The sequence below is a fragment of the Callospermophilus lateralis genome, chromosome 3, assembly GCF_048772815.1.
Source record: "Callospermophilus lateralis isolate mCalLat2 chromosome 3, mCalLat2.hap1, whole genome shotgun sequence".
Lineage (NCBI taxonomy): Eukaryota > Metazoa > Chordata > Mammalia > Rodentia > Sciuridae > Callospermophilus > Callospermophilus lateralis.
Genome location: NC_135307.1, coordinates 71,069,896 through 71,087,069, shown reverse-complemented (window position 1 = coordinate 71,087,069; position 17,174 = coordinate 71,069,896). Strand labels below are relative to the sequence as shown.

The 17,174-nt window shown below is 36.6% G+C and overlaps 1 protein-coding gene across 1 annotated transcript in view; it reads right to left on the bottom strand.

The window, feature by feature from the left end:
* The window catches only part of Ccdc175 (coiled-coil domain containing 175), a 61,281-nt gene that overhangs the window by 3,737 nt on the left and 40,370 nt on the right, over window positions 1-17,174 (bottom strand). The window contains exons 14-17 of the mRNA XM_076849325.2: window positions 13,838-13,976; window positions 6,475-6,554; window positions 4,889-5,041; window positions 1,365-1,467 (exon numbers count right to left, since the gene is read on the bottom strand). Of these exons, the coding sequence (XP_076705440.2) occupies window positions 1,365-1,467; window positions 4,889-5,041; window positions 6,475-6,554; window positions 13,838-13,976 (475 nt within the window). The remainder of the gene's footprint in view (window positions 1-1,364; window positions 1,468-4,888; window positions 5,042-6,474; window positions 6,555-13,837; window positions 13,977-17,174) is intronic.

Here is a 17,174-nt window from a genome sequence, read left to right as displayed (position 1 = left end):
GCACAAAGAGCATTAATCCTAAAAGACTTGAATAGACACATAGCAGACTGCAGTTTCCAAATATGGCCCCACAATACATTCCATTCCGGAAACCTGCTTGCTCCCAGTGAGGGGGTGGTATTGGGGCCCTTCTCCCTTGTACTGGGTAACTGCCTTAACCCTTAGAGTAATGTGGCAGTGACACTCTGATTTCTGAGGCTAAGTCATAAAACTTCTACTTTGTCTTTTGGGATGTTTGCTTTGAGCCAAGCAGCTACATGCAGAGGCCACAAGGAGGTGTTTTTGGCCAACTGGAGATCCCCTAAGGTTTAGTTGAGAGCCAGCATGAACTTCAGACACAGGAATGAATGGGTCCTTAGATGATGCCAGTTCCCCACCGCAGCCCCCCGAGCTGCTCCATCTAATGCTTGTAGAGCAGACATCCGTGGTCTCCAAGCTCCAATCACATTGCCAATTTGTGAGTGAAGTAACAATCTGTTTTAAGCCATTAGGTCTGTGATACTTGTTATGCTGCAAAATAACTGGTTGGTTCAAGACACTTCACAAAAGATGACACTAAAATGGCCCCAAATACACATGAAATGATGATATTTGACAATATTACTCATAAGAAAAAGCAAATTAAAACCAAAATAAAGTACCATTCCATATGTATTTAAATGGTTAAATGTGAACACTTTAAAGTGTTCTGTAAATTTTAAGTAATAGGAATTCTTCCAGATCACTAGCAAAATGAAAAATTGGTACAATCATTTTGTACTTTAAGAAAATTGGCAGTTTCTTAAAAGGCAATCATATGTTAAACATATAATCCAGCAATTCCACTCCTAGGTATTTACCCAAGAGAGAAAAAAATATATTCACAAAAATACTTGTCAACAAATGTTCACAGCTGCTTCATTAATAATAACTTCAAACTGAGTGTCCTTTAATTGGTGGACGAATAAACAAACTATTGTATAGCCATACAAAGGAATAATAACATACAGCTATAAAGAAAAGCAAACTAATGAGACAAGGAAAAATGTGAACAAATCTTAATAAACATTTCATTTGGTCCAAGGACCTCAGTACAAATGTGTAAAAACTATTATTTCATTTATTATTAGTGTTAGAAAGCAGATCAATGGTTCCCAGGAATTGGAGGTGGGAGTGGGAGATCGAACATAAAGAGACAGCAAGGAAAATGTTGCAATGATGAAAATCTCTATATCTCACTATGGAGGTAGTGGTTACAGTTATGTACATTTGCCAAAATTCATTACACTTAAAAATAGGTGCACTTTATTATAAGCAAACTATTAAAATAAATTTCAGCGAAACAAAACCATATGTACAAGGCGTACCCATGACACATTACTTACTGTGCTCAGCTATCAGTTGCCACGATGCATCACTTAAGTCGTGTATAAGGGCTTCTTGGCCTTTTCTGTATTTCTCTACATTGATCTTCATATATAAAATATACTGGAAATGAAAGGCATGTGATTGTTTTTAGAAGTTTAGTTGCTGTGGATTAAATATCCATTTAGTCATTCAGCAAACACGTATTGATTCCTCTGTGCCACCAACTGTCCTATGTGTGAGGCGACAGTGGTGAACGAGCTTTTCCAAGCTTCCATCTGTGGAGAGATCCTGCTTCCTATTAAGCATTTCAGCATGCGATAAACATGGTGTTCTGAATATAATTTTCCAAAATAAGAAATTAAAAGATGTTCTGTCTGAATGCATCATGTACACACACACACACACACACACACACACACACACACACACAGAGTTCCTTATGCAAAATGTATGGGCAGCTGAAGTCACAAATAAGTAATTATTGAGGTATGAGACCCCATGGAATTGCCCACTTGATTGAGAGGTTTCATTAGATAATGTGATGGTGGTGGTAGTAGTCAGGGTAATAAGATCATGGATTTCTGTTCTGATCACCCAATGCTCAGAAGTTTAAAAAATCTAACGTCTCTAGGAATTCTAAAGATGTGGGCTTTGGGATAAATATTTCGCACTAGCCCAGTTTACCCAGAGAGAAAAAGGCAAATACTATAAATTATGGATAAAACTCTTAGTACTGAGAGCCATAGAAGGGGTGCACATGAAACTGTTGCATAGAAATGTTTATAACCATGGATTAGAGTCTACTTATGTATATTTGATCTTGTGTCACTCCTAGCATGGCTTGCCTGCTTATAGTAAACTAAAGTGAAAGGAACCTTAAGCCAAGTCCCAGGTATTATTTCTGCCTCTCTTTGAGCCTGGATGATTGTCAGCCTGGTTCAGCTGGACTTTCCTGTTTCTCTCAGAACTCTCTGACTATCCTCTCTTAGTCTCCTTTGATCTCCTCTTCCACAGTTTGTGCCTTCCAAATTGATTTTCTATACATAGCTCACTGATCTTATTCAATACACTGTACCTTCCATATATCAATCCTACCTCTGTGCTAATGATACTCAGAGACTTCTCCCCTGAGCTCCTAACTTGGTGTGATTAGGTGCTCTTACTCTACAGCACTATCTGGACCCTGTCCACACTGTTGCACTTAACATATGAATTGTATTCACTTATATATGCATCTCTTCAGCTAGACTATGAGCTTCCAAAGGGTAGAATCTTACTCATTCACTATGCTTTGCCAAGTGCTTGGGACTCAGTGGATATTTAAAGTAAAGGGACATGGTCAGCAAAGCAGAGAGTGGTGAGTGAATAAGACAGCTCATCCTGGCCTAGTAGATGCTATTGAACCAAAATACAGAATCTAATCATATCAATCTTTCATATAGGCATCATTTGGTCACCTATTGACAAAATACCAATAACAGTCCCAATTCTTTTAATGAATAATTGATATCATTTTGAGAGCCAGAGAGTCTAATTGAATACTTCTATGGGTGGATGAAATGCCTGATGAGTTTGTTTCAAAGGCTAGAAGTGTGTGCGCGCACGCATGTGTGTGGTTATTGGTGATGGTACATATTTTGGCTCTTTGAAGCACAAGGTACCCTTTCAAAGTACATTAGTACTTACTATACTATTTTAATTCACCCAGAAAACATAAAGTACATGGTCGGATAACTATTGTGAAGGAATTTCCCAATGTCATTGCACTAGAAATTGATTGGCCACTTTCCCTAACCATCTTTCTGCTGTAGGACTGAGTGCTTTGTATTTTGTTTTGGCTATTAAATTTTTTAAAAAATGTAGAGCCTCCATTTTCTCATCTATAAAAGGGACATAATATATCATCTGCTTTATGTGGTTATTGTGAACATCAAATGAGACTGAATCCCTCTAACATGCAAGGCATTGTGCAAAACACTTGGGGAACTTGGTATAGACTCTGATCTTGAAGGTCATTATGGCTTAATAAAAAAGGCATTTCTTGAGGCTGGAGATATAGCTCTGATGGTAGGGTGCCTTCCTTGAATGCACAAGGCCCTGGATTCAATCCCCAGCACCACGAAAACAGAAAAAAAATGCATTTCTTTTGCACTGTCAGTTTACAAGGGAGTAACATTTATTAGGAGTTATTCCTATTTTAAAAGGATGAAAATGAAGCCCACAAGTTAGGTGACCTGCCCCAAATCAGTTTCACCAGAGAATGACAAACTCTAATCCAGGTCATCAAAATAGAGAAAATTACACAACTTTTTGTTATTGTTTTGTTACACAATATGAAATACGAAAATCTATGCACTTTAAAATATATTTATGTATACACTATATATATATATATATATAATATATATATTCATTCATTCATTATATGCACCAATTAGAGGTATTAAAATTCAGTGGCATATATCTAATTTTTAGGCATAATATTTTAACACATTAAAATGAGCAAATAAATGAGTAAAACTTGATCTTTTGAGATTGAGACTTTAAATTTAGGGGTCAGATAAACAAATTCATTCAATTCAGAGTTATAATCAATATGAAACAGACAACTTAATTTTTAAAAATGGGAGAAAAATACTCAAATGGCTGCTTCTTTGAGGAGCTATCCAAGTGGCTAGCAACATATGACTGGTGCTCTATTATTCATCAGGAAAATGAAAATTAGCCTGACTTTGCCACACATCCAACAAAATGGCTAAACTGAAAAAGATAAGGGGTTGGGAGATAGCTTAGTTGTAGAAGACTGGCCTAGCATGCATGAGACCCTAGGTTCAATCCCCTGCACACACACACATGCGTGCGCGCACACACATACACACACACACATACACACACAAATGGGAAAAGATCCTTCTAAACACAGAAAGAGAGATGGTTTTAGGGAGACTGTAGAACAACTAGTGCTGTTATACATTGCTGGTAAGAGTGGCAATTGGTGCAAAGCTCTTGAGAGATCACCAATCAGTAGTAAAGTGGAAGATGTGTGTCCTTATGACCCTGAAATTTCACATGAGATTCATACCCAACAGAAACATGTACATATGTTCACCAAGAAAAAAAAAAGATACTTAGATGTACATAGTAATACTCTCTGTAATGGCCCAAAGTCAGCAACTCTCCAAACCCCCATCCACAATAGAGTATATAATTATGGTACAGTCATAGAATGGAATACTACACAGAACTAACCACACTCAACAATAAGGACGAACCTCACAAACACCAGATGAGCAAAAGAGTGTATACTGTTTCATTCTAAGCATCAAATGTTCAAGATCAGGCAAAGCTTGTCACTGGTATTAGAAGCCAATAGTGTTACTCTTGTGGAGAGGGGATTAGTGACTAGAAGGATGTAGAAAATACCTGGATACTGTTAATTCTTTGTTCTAAGAGTTATCTTCTTTTCTCACACAAATATTATTGATCTGAAACCAAAAGCAATCGAAAACCATTATGCAAAATGAGGTACTCTTGAACTTACCCTTTTTAATTTTTCATTTTCCACCAGCAAAAGGCTTGCTTTTTGATCATTTATAAAGATTTCATTTTCTAACTTCTTTAGAATTTCAAAATGATCATTGACTTTCTTGCTTTCAAGATCTAGTAATTCTTTTAGTTCTTGCTTAATTTTCTCCTGCTCAAACATAAACACAATTATCTCACAGAGTTCAAAGAATAGGACACAAGAAAACTGGCCTACATAGATTATAGTCAGAGCTTGACTCTAAATTAATTCCTGAAGCTGAGACTATACACATTTTTTCCTAGAAAAACTTACGGACTCCAAAGCTGACTGGTGAAAATTTATTCATGGACTTTGAGAAGGGGGTCACATTTAAAACCTCCAGACATGGAGACAACTTTACAAATAGTAAATACTTTGATGTATGAACAACTGCCTGGCCAAAAAAAAGGGGGGGGGGAATTTATTGAGGTTTTAACAAAGAATTTAATATTTCTTAAAGGAAAAAGATTATTACTTTATGGATTTTTAAAAATTATTTACTGAATTCTGAATTCTCTAATCAGTGCTCAGTTGTTATACTGCTACAAATCACCTAGTCAATCATCACCAAAGACATCTAATTAAAAAAAGAGAACTGTTTTTATATGAGACTTAAATTGTCTCCTTCATAATCTCTTTATAACATATTACAAGTTACTTTTGGGAGGGTGGAAACTGGGGATTTAACTCAGGGGCACTTGACCACTGAGCTACATCCCCAGCCCTACTTTGTATTTTATTTAGAGACAGGGTCTCACTGAATTTCTTAGCACCTCAAAGTTGCTGAGGCTGGCTTTGAACTCTCAATCCTCCTTTCTCAGCCTCCTGAGCTGCTGGGATTACAGGCATGCACCACCGTGCCTGGCAAAAGTTACCTTTTGATATCAGTGCACCTCAAAGAACAGGATGTTTCTAATTAACTGAATTTATGCACATAACTTATCACAAATTATTAATTATAAATTTTAAACAAGTAGTAAACTTCTCTTTGCCTGTTCCTATTTCATCCACCCCCATACAACCTCTGCCAATTCATCCTTAAAAAGCATTATCTTTCTTCACCTTATCAAGAAGAAAACTGGATTTTCCTCTCCTGTTGGTGGTTCTTAGTTGTATCTCTCTCTCACACACATATGTGTGAGCCTGCATGTGCATGCATGTGTGGATGTATGACCACAATATGTTCCAAAATTAAAAACATTGGCATTGGCCAGGCGTGGTGGTCCACACTTGTAACCCCAGTGGCTCAGGAGGCTAAGGCAGGAGGATCGTAAGTTCAAAGCCAGCCTCAGCATCTTAGTGAGACCCTACAAAACTTGGTGAGATCCTGTCTCAAAGTAAAAAATAAAAAGGGCTGGGGATGTAGCTCAGTGGTAATGTGCCCCTGGGTTCAATCCCTGGAACCAAATATAAGAACAAAAACAAAATTAAAAAATGGCATTGAAACAGTAAGTTTAATAAATGTGGATTTCAGGGTACCAGGTACTTTCAAGGTAACAGATAAATATACTGCTTGCATATGCCAGAATTGTAAAAAAATAAAGAAGAAGAATACCCTTTACCGTATTATCTAAGTATTTTGAAAATTCTCTTGCCAACTTAGTAATGCTACTGCACATTATCTTCTCCTCCTGCTGTTGAGCTATTAAAAAAGAGAAAGAGAGAATAACTACCCACAGTGATCTTTAGTTAACTAACATTAATCAAAGTAAGGCATGTACCCAGTTTAGAAAGTCAAATTCTAAAGTATTACCATAATTGAAATCAGCCATTAGGCGCTCCCAAAGCTCACTCTTCAGAATCTAACATTTTAAAAACTCTTTTTATGTCCTTTCTTCCTGCTCAAACAATTTTCTTTAAAAATATGCTTATCAGAATTTATTGATTTACAGTTTTAAGGCATTTTCTGTTTCTTAAAGGAGGGTACATAATATGTAATATTTTCACACCCACAAACCCCATCTGCACCCACCACTCCACCATTTCCTCCTTCTACTCTTCCCATGAAATCATGTTTTTTATTTAAACAAAGTTTAATTGTTTAGATCATATGATTCATCAATGAACCAAGCTTTATAGAATGATTTCATTTTCTCTCTTTTGTTTTTCCTGGAGTTAAAAAATGACTCAATTTGGAAAAAAAAAATATTTTGTTTAGTGTTCCATGTATGTATCATTAACGAATACCAAAATCTACAAGGGATTTTTCTGCATATGTCATCAAACACACAAGCAAATCTATCAGTTTCATATCTTTTCCTCCCACACTGTCCCCCTGACATGCCTTCCAGAGACTTCTTTTCCTTAGGCCTGCTTTACAGCTGACCTCCTCTTCCCCGCTTTGCGTTTTCTTTTTCTCTTCTTCCTATTTCCTAAATCTCATATCATTCACTTTTTCCTGTTATATTCCCTGAACTTGTTGAAGCAAATTCTTTCCTAGCTCCAAGAGAAAGACTAAATGAGAAAAAATGTTTTGAGATATTATACATCGATGTCTGTATTCTGTATCTATACTTCATTGATAGCGTGGGTGGTTATCTAATGTTGAAAATTCCATTTCCTCTGAATTTAAAAGTTTTCTAACTTGTAGTATAATCGAGCTAGTAAGAGGTCTGAAACCATTCTGGTTGATAACCTTTGTATGAGATCTACTTTTATTCTCTAAAAATCTTTAGGATGCTCTCTTTCTCATTTTATCCCTGAAATTCCACAGTAATATGACTTAATGTACTTTTATAAATTGGGAGATTTAATGGGACCTTTTGAAGTTGGAAACTCATATTAGTTTTCATTTTTTTAAATATTTATTTTTTAGTTGAACACAACATTTTTATTTTATTTATTTTTATGTGGTGATGAGGAATAGTTAGACCTCCAAGTCAAATCTCCTCTTTGTGCAACTGACTGACTGAATCCTCCTTCTCATGCTTGCAAAGAAATTGGACCAGATGTTTCCAAACTGCAACATCAGGTAGGGCTGAGGGCAGAAGACAGCCCGGTACCCAGATCCCCTTCCACAGCTCAGCTGTGGCAGTTTCATGCTAAGAAACAGAAAATTTTTCTATAGAGTCAAATACAATAAAATATTACTAGAACCCAGGGCCTTGCACTTGCTAGGTGAGCACTCTACCTCTGAGCCAGTCCCTTATTTTTCATTTTTGAGAAACTTTTGATATTTTAAGAAATAATTTCATCCTTTACATTTTTCTTATTCTAATTTTCTAGCCTCTTTGTTAATTAAATATTTAATATCTCAGAATAATCTTTTAATTTTCTTATCCTTTTCAACCTTCCTCGTGTCTTGATTTGTCATTCTATTTTAGAGATATTTCCTTAAATTTTCCTATAATCTTTCTATGGAATTTAAAAATATTAGCTATTACAGTTTTAATTTCTAAACTTTTTTTATACTCTGTTATTTTAGCATTCTTTTCCTTTTTCAGAAATGCGATAACTTTCTTTGTCTAAGAATATACTCTTCAAAAGCATTCATATGCTCTTTGCCTTGTTTATGTTTTCACCAAGCTCTCTGTTTCTGTCTTCAGTTTCTGTCTTTACCTCTGGATTCTTCAGATTTTTGGGGATCTTTGTCCAATCCTTTTTAAGAGTGAGACACTAAAAGATTTGCCTGCTTATGGGCTTCAGGGAGCAGTGATCAGGAAGACGCAGTCATTTTTGGAGGGACTCTCAAATGCTAGTATCTCTTGTGGGGCTTCTCTCTGAACTGTTCAGTTACCTTTCAGGAAGACTCCTTCATCAGGGTGGGGTAAGAGTTGAGAGGAGTAATCCTGTTTTTCTTTTTATTAAAAACTATTTAAATTTAGGATTTAGTAATTCACTATATGTTGTTTCTCTCCAAACTTAGTAAAGGTAGAATCAATTACTTTAAATACTAATATGGGGAATTTTTTTCTTTTTCTTACATAAGTTTGTATCTTTATGTTGAATTTTCCCACAAAGTGTTCCGTTTCTTAATATGCAACTGCCACAGCGGGCTGGCAGCATTCACCAAGCTGAGCTGTGGAAGGGGATCTGGGTACCGGGCTGTCTTCTGCCCTCAGCCCTATCTGATGTTGCGGTTTGGAAACATCTGGTCCAATTTCTTTGCAAGCATGAGAAGGAGGACTCAGTCAATCAGTTGCACAAAGAGGAGATTTGACTTGGAGGTCTAACTACTCCTTATAAAGACTTCCTTCCAACAAGTCTCATGGCTCATCTTGGTCTTCACAGTAATAGGGTTAGGCCAGTGCCTGTGACTTCCTACATTCAGCGGAGAGAATATTTTTCTTCATGGGATCCTTTCCCTGAAGGCATTTGCTATTCATATTTCTCTTTCCATTAATAACTTTTTAATCGAATTTCACTTTCCCAGAAATTATTGATATTTATTATCAGATAATATATAAATGAATTATCACCAGATAATAAACACTGGCCAATGTCTTGATTCCAATTATATATATATATATATATTTTTTTTTTTTTAATTTATTTGTTCTAATCAGTTATACATGACAGCAGAATGCTCTTGATTCACTGTACATAAATGGAGCACAACTTTTCACTTCTCTGACTATATATTAAATAGGGCCCCCACCATTTGTGCAATCATGCATGTACCTAGGGTAATGATGTCTATCTCATTCCACCATTCTTCCTATCTCCATGTCCCTTTCCTTCCCCTCCCTTCTTTTTGCCCAATTCAAAGTTCCTTCACTCATCTATGCCCCTCCCCATTATGGATTAGCACCCATTTATCAGAGAAAACATTTGGCTTTTGGTTTTGGGGAATTGGCTTACTTGGCTTAGCATGATATTCTCTAACTCCAACCATTTACCTGCAAATGCCATAATTTCATTCTCTTTTATTGCTGAGTAATATTCCATTGTGTATATATATATACACCACAGTTTCTTTATCTAATCATCTATTGAAGAGCATCTAGGTTGATTCCACAGTTTGGCTATTCTGAATTGTGCTGCTATGAACATTGATGTGGCTGCATCACTGTAGTATGCTGTTTTTAAGTCCTTTGAGTATAGACCCAGGAGAGGGATAGCTGAGTCAAATGGTGGTTCCATTCCAAGTTTTTAAAGGAATCTCCATACTACTTTCCAGATTGGTTGCACCAGTTTTCAGTCCTACCAGCAATGTATGAGTGTGTCTTTTCCCCACATCCTCGCCAACACTTATTGTTGCTTGTATTCTTGACAACTGCCATTCTGATTGGAGTGAGATGAAATCTTAGAGTAGTTTTGATTTGCATTTCTCTAATTACTAGAGATGTTGAACTTTTTAATATATATTTGAGGATTAATTGTATATCTTTTTCTGAGAAGTGTCTGTTCAGTTCCTTAACCCATTTATTGATTGGGTTGTTTGGGTTTTTTTTGGTGTTAAGTTTATTATTGAGTTCTTTGTATATCCTGGATATTAGTGCTCTTCTGATGTATGTGTGGTAAAAATTTGCACCCATACTGTAGGTGCAAATGAGGTGATTGTTTCTTTTGCTGAGAAGCTGCTTTTTAGTTTCAATCCATCCCATTTATTGATTCTTAATTTTATTTCTTGCACTTTAGGAGTCTTGTTAAGAAAGTCAGAGCCTAATCCGACATGATGAAGATTTGGGTTTACTTTTTCTTCTTTTAGGTGCAAGGTCTCTGGTCTAATTCCTAGGTGCTCTCTCCTAGGTGCTGAAGCACATTGGTTTTCCCACTCTCTCTCGTTTTATTCTCCTCTCTTCCTTCTTTTCTCTGCTTTCTTTAACATCTCCTCTCTTTACCTTGATCCACCTTGAGTTGAGTTTTGTGCATGTAGAGACATAGGGGGTTAATTTCATTTTGTTTTATATATGGATTTCCAGTTTTCCCAGCACCATTTGTTAAAGAGGCTATCTTTTCTCCAAAGTGTGTTTTGGGTGCCTTTGTTGTCTACTATGAGATAACTGTATTTATGTGGGTTTGTCTCTGTGTCCTCTATTCTTTATCACTGGTCTACATGTCTGTTTTTGTTTGCCAACACCATGTCATGTTTATTAATGTAGTATACTTTAAGGTCTGGTATTGTAATGCCTCCTGCTTTACTCTTCTTGCTAAGTATTGCTTTGTCTATTCTGGGTCTCTTATTTTTCTAAATGAATTTTATGATTGCCTTTTCTATTTCTATAGGTGTGATGTTGCGATTTTAATTGGTATTACATTCAATCTGTATAGCAACTTTTGGTAGTACCGCCATTTTGACAACATTAAATCTGCCTATCCAAGAGCATAGGAGATCTTTCCATCTTCTAAGGTCTTCTTCAATTGCTTTCTTTAGTGTTCTGTAGTTTTCCTTGCAGAGGTCTTTCACCTCTTTTGTTAAGTTGATTCCCAAGTGTTTTTTTGTTTTGTTTTTGTTTTCGTTTTGAGGCTATTGTGAATGGGATGGTTTTCCTAATTTCTCTTCCTAAAGATTCATCAGTGATGTATAGAAATGCATTTAATTTGTGAGTATTGATTTTATATCCTGTTACTTTTCTGAATCATTTATTAAATCTAGAAGTTTTATGCTGAAATTTTTTGGATGCTGTAAGTATAGAATCATGTCATTGGCAAATCGTGATAGTTTGTTTTTTCCTATTAAAATTCCTTTAATTTCTTTGGTCTGTCTAATTGCTCTGTCTAGAGTTTCAAGGACTATGTTAAATAAAAGTGGTGAAACAGGGCATCCCTATCTTGTTCCAGTTTTTAGAGGGAAAGCTTCCAGTTTTGTTTTTTTTTTTTCTATTTAGAATGATATTGGCCTTGGGTTTAGGATGTTTGGCTTACAATGTTGAAGTATGCTCCTACTATCCTAGTGCTGTATTTTGTGAAATTTCTCTGTATCTATTAATATGATTTTAATTTTTGATTCTATTGATATGATGAATTATGTATATTGACTTCTATATGTTGAATCAACCTTGCATCCCTGGGATGAACCCCACTTGATCATGGTGCACTAGCCTTTCAATAAGTTTTGTATGTGATTGCTAGAATTTTATTGAGAATGTTTGCATCTACGTTCATCAGGGATATTGTTCTGAAGTTTTATTTCCTTGATGAGTCTTTGTTTGGTTTTGATATTAGGGTGATACTAGCTTTGTAGAATGAGTTTGGAAGGGTTCCTTCCCTTTCTATTTCATGGAATAATTTGAGGAGTACTAGTATTAATTCTTGTCTGAAGGTCTTGTAGAACTTGGCTGAGAATCCATCTGTTCCCGGGTTTTTCTTGATTGGTAGGCTTTTGATGGCATCTTCTATTTCGTTGCTTGAAACTGATCTGTTTAAAAATGTATGCCCTCCTTATTCAGTTTGGGCAGATCATACGCCTCTAGAAATTTGTTGGTGTCTTTAGGATTTTCTATTTTACTGGAGTATAGATTTTCAAAATAGTTTCTAATTATCTTCTGTATGAAATTATATTTTTAAAAAATCTTTAACACACATTTTGTTGTGAGGGAGCAAAGAAGCATGTGTTTCATCCATCACATTTAACTAAAAGCCACAGCACTGTGCTCTGTGTGACCTGAGCCTACACAGGCTGTCTGTAAGTGGAGCACTGGGAGGTGCTCTCTACTAGGTGCTGAAGCACATTGGGTTTCCACTCTCTCTTGTTTTGTTCTCCTCTCTTCCTTTTCTCTGCGTTCTTCAATATCTCCTCTCTTTACCTTAAGAGATTCAGTACTTGCAATGTATTGCTCACCTTTAAACTCAGAGTTTCTCATGTCCCACACCCACTACAAAAATGAGATAGGAGGAAAAGTTGTGCAAGTAGAAATTTGGAAATAAAATACTTAGGTATTGTGAGTCTAGTTAAAAGTAATAAAGGGCCAAGAAAACCTATACTGAGTTGTAAATGAAAACATGGCAAAAAGTGGAAAGTCAACTGAAAAATGGGAAAGGGACTGATTACCTAGGTCCTTCTTATTAGAGTTGTAAAAGCCTATCTTGGCAATAATCACTATTCAATTGTGAATATTTGTTTATTTTTACATTGGAACATATTGGGCTTCCTCCTTAATGTTCCATTTTGACATAGACTATTTTAATTCCTGCCCCCTTGTTCATTTTTGCTACCTTGTCATTCCCACTCCCACCCCAGTGGATGCTTTTTGCTCCCATTCCAGTTTTTTTTTCTGTAACTTTTGATTCTGACCTGCTGATTAACATGACTCTTCTCTCATCCTCTATAACACATAAGCTCTGGAAGTGGTTCCTGCTTAAAGACCCGCACAGACTCCCTAGATATTGATTCTCTTCTCCCCAAATGTAAGACAAGAGGCAAAACTCTGGGATGATTCTGGACCTTGGGTTTAGGATTAGATGATCACACTTAATTCTTGTGGAGAAAATGATTCTTTTTATATCAAACACACATGTCATTATGCTATGTAGTAGAATGCAAAATATGCATGTTTGCAGACATAGTTCACATCTTCTACTAAGCTCCCAGATCAAAACGATTTTCACCTATCTTTACCTTAGGTGTAGGTTAGTGAAAAACACACACACATTTATCACATTTACATTGATAAATGTAAAGTCATAGCTAGAAATAATATATAATTTGCAAATTCAGAGTAAGAAACAAAAAAAATTTCTCCATGTGGTAGCTGATATGGGAGTTAGTTCTACCTTTATAAGTATGGAAAGAAACAATATAATACAGTGAATGGCTAATTATTAATTTTAAATAGTATTTAGAAGAGAAAGAAAACATTTGACAGTAGCAATAATAAGGTTTGTGATGTGCAGGTGTGGAGAAGAATTAATTAGTAGATTAGGGGAAAATTAGAAAATAGAGAGTAAAAGGAAGTGGAAAAAGTTGGATGGATTTCACCATGAGTTCTCTGGGTTGAAAGGGAACCTGGGATGGAAATTAATTACCAAGTACTTCATGTGTACCTGTAAAAATATTATAGAGCTCTTCTAACTTTTTATATTTGATTTCATACTCTTCTTCTGCTTCCTGAAGTTGTGGAATATATTCAATTAGTTCTTCTTGTTTCTCTTTATGAATTTGTACTTCGTGAACATATAATTCCTTTAAAGAAAATAAAGCTGGTTGAGAAGTGTGATTTTGGAGAATTTACCAATAATTTAGAATAGAATTTACCAACAATTTAGTGTTCTGTTTTCTAACCCAAGGTTCCCAGAACAGTGTCTGGTATATAATAGGTAGTCAATAAATATTTGTGTTCTCACTACTGGCTCTTTGGTAATCTATAAAGTTAAGGATATTAGATTTAATTGCCTCTCCAAAGATCCTTCAGTTATTAATCTTTACTGATACATTTCTATTGCTATGTTATGCACAACCAAAAATATAGTTGAGAAAAAATTTCCCTTGGTTGATCATATTTCTTTAAAAAAAGGGCATCAAAATAATATACAAGTTCTAAGGATGTGCAAGTAAGTAAAATTTGGGAAGAGGATTAGAAATAATTGGATATAATATTGCAACAAATAGATAAAAGTACCCAAAGCAAAACATAAAGATCCTGCTTATTTACTCAAAAGTTTTATTTATTTTTAAATGCATTAATAGTTGGGTTTCTTTTAGTGAACTAGAGAGGGTGGGTATTTGGATATCCTTTTGATGGAGAAGCTTGGCTGTACTTTAACTAATACATTGATGTGCTGATCTGTTATGTCCCCTCCCAAATTGCCATGAATAAATGGAGAAAGATGAAAATGCATATAGGAAAATAAAACACCATAATTTAAGAATAATGTGGAAGTGGGAATAAATTTCTCCAAACTGCAATATTGAGCAGGTAAAGAAACTCAATCTACCATTTATACTACATTCTCTCTTAAAAAAAAAAAAAGGATAGCCTGGGGTTATAAGTAGATATGTTTGTGTATTCATTCATTCATTTCCATCCCATCACTCGGCTTGGGTTGCCAATGCTGCCCTGACAAGAAACCAGGTTTATTTAATGCCTTGAGTGATGGTGTGGGGTCCAAGTGCAGTGCATTTAAGACAAGTTGTTGCTCGTCTATGGGCTCAGGTTGTTGGAGTAGGGCTGCCAATCAAGTCCACACCATCTTCAATTCCTTCCTCAGTGTGTCTGATTTCTGAGCCACATGCATATTTAGTTCTGTGATGATGAGCTCCAGCTTCTGCTGAGTCCCAATCTCAAGAAGTTGGAGGCATGGAAGAGAGGGGAAAAAAAAGAAAAAAAAAAAAACATGCAGGCTCCTGTCCAAGCTCATGGGTTCCAACGCATTCTGCAAGTCTCAGTTTGCCTTGCTCCTCAAGTGCCTGTCCTGCTGAGTACCCAGGTGTAAAGCTGACAGCCTGTGGAAATTCTGTAGCCAGCAAACTTTATTGCAGAAGATCAAACCCTATAATAAATCACTTATCTAGAGGCTCTGCTTCTCTGATCAGACCCTGTCTGATGTGTGGGACCTAGTAGATCCAATGGTACTCAGCATAGCAGGCAAAATCACAATATGCATGTAACTGGTGAAGGTTCTGACAGAATTAAAGTGGAGGCTCCTGGCCTATGGAAGAGTCAGTCACCACACTGCCTGGGAAACACTACCTCTAAATTTATATGTTTATATTATAACCAAGCAATTAATGTTCAGGACTGATTTCCTTAGAACTTATGGATCAGAGACCCAAAGAGTAGCAGGACTTCTTGCTCTTAAACCTAGTGGTTTTGCTTTCCTTCCTTGTGACTTTAGGCTCTGTTGGTTTAGAGAGGTTACTGCTGAAGAGAAGAATGATCCCATTAAGGGCAAGGGAACCAATAATGATTCCATAAATCAAACTCTGAGATTACTTTCTTTCCATTTGGGGCTTTTAATGCCACTGGACCAAAGACAGAAATGGTATTACATTGCAGCTAAGGTTATTGATGTTGATTGTCAAGGGAAATATGTGTGCTATATAGTAATGGCACAAAAGCTGTCATCAGTCCTTGCCTTGCGTAAATGAGGCATGAAAGGACTCAGTCCTGTAGTGGAACATGGTCTGGCAGAGTGCAAGATGGAGGTTATCTTTGTAGTAGTTTTGCAGTTGATTGTCTTGTGTTTTGTAACCTGCCAATATTTTCACTTGCAAAGTCTTATACTTCTCTTTTACTTATTTTGCCTAATTGCATTGTATAGACTTGAGTACAATATTAAATAAGGTCCTTATTCCTTATTTGTGTTTCTATGGGAATTTTCTCCACTGTTTTACTGTTAAGTATGGTGGTAAATTCTTAGCATTTATCATCAAAAAATATGGCAAGTCTTGAGGTACAACTCAGTAGTAGAGCTTAGCATGTATATGTTCAACCCCCAGCACCAAAACCAAAACAAACAAAATAAAAGAAATCTGAGATACAGACAGCTTCTTCTCATCTCTTCTGTAACCTTTTTTTTAAGCTACCTTTGTTTCTCACTTGGGTTACTGCTTAACTTCCTAGTTGATCTTCCTACATCCACTTTTGCTTTCCTAAATTCTACTTAATGTGGCAGCTAGAGAGATCCTGTTTTTTTTTTAAAGTTGTAATATTTTAACCCTCTACTCAGTACCTTCCAGTGGCTTCCCAGCTCAGCAAAGCAAAGGATAAAGATCTTGCAAAGGCCTATAGGGATGTGGCAGATAGGGGCTGCTCCACCTGGATCCTCCCTCAAGGGATGAATCCCTGCTTTGTTGTGAGAAGTGTGGTTAACTGACACCTCCAGTGCTTGGCTTCTTCACCTCACCTCTCTAGCCAATGTCCTGCTCTTGCAGGTACAGCTCCCAATTGGGACCCAGCAAGAGGTTTTGTGTGGTTTAGATCTGGACTGTCCTTCAAAGTCTCATGTGTTCAGAAGTGGGACTTTGAGGAATGATGGGATCATGAAGGCTCTGCCTTCACTAGTGGATTAACCCATTTATGGCTGAATGAACTACTGGGAGGAGGTCAACACTTGTAGGCAGGTGGGACCTGTTCAGAGGAAGTGGGCCACCGACAACGTGTCCTGGGAGGGTTTATCTCCCTCCTCTCTCTCAGCTTCCCTGATGCCATGAGCTGAGAACTTTTCCTCCGCCAGGCCCTTCCACCATGATATTCTGCCTCACCTTAGGTCCAGAGCAGTGGAACTGAATTACCGTGGACCCAAACCTCTGAAACCATGAACAAAAATTAACTTTTCCTCCTCCAAGTTGTTTGGGTCAGATATTTTGATCACAGCAACGAAAACCTGACTAATGAAGATGTCATGCAAGGGAGGGCTCTTCAGCTGGGCAGTCTTCTGT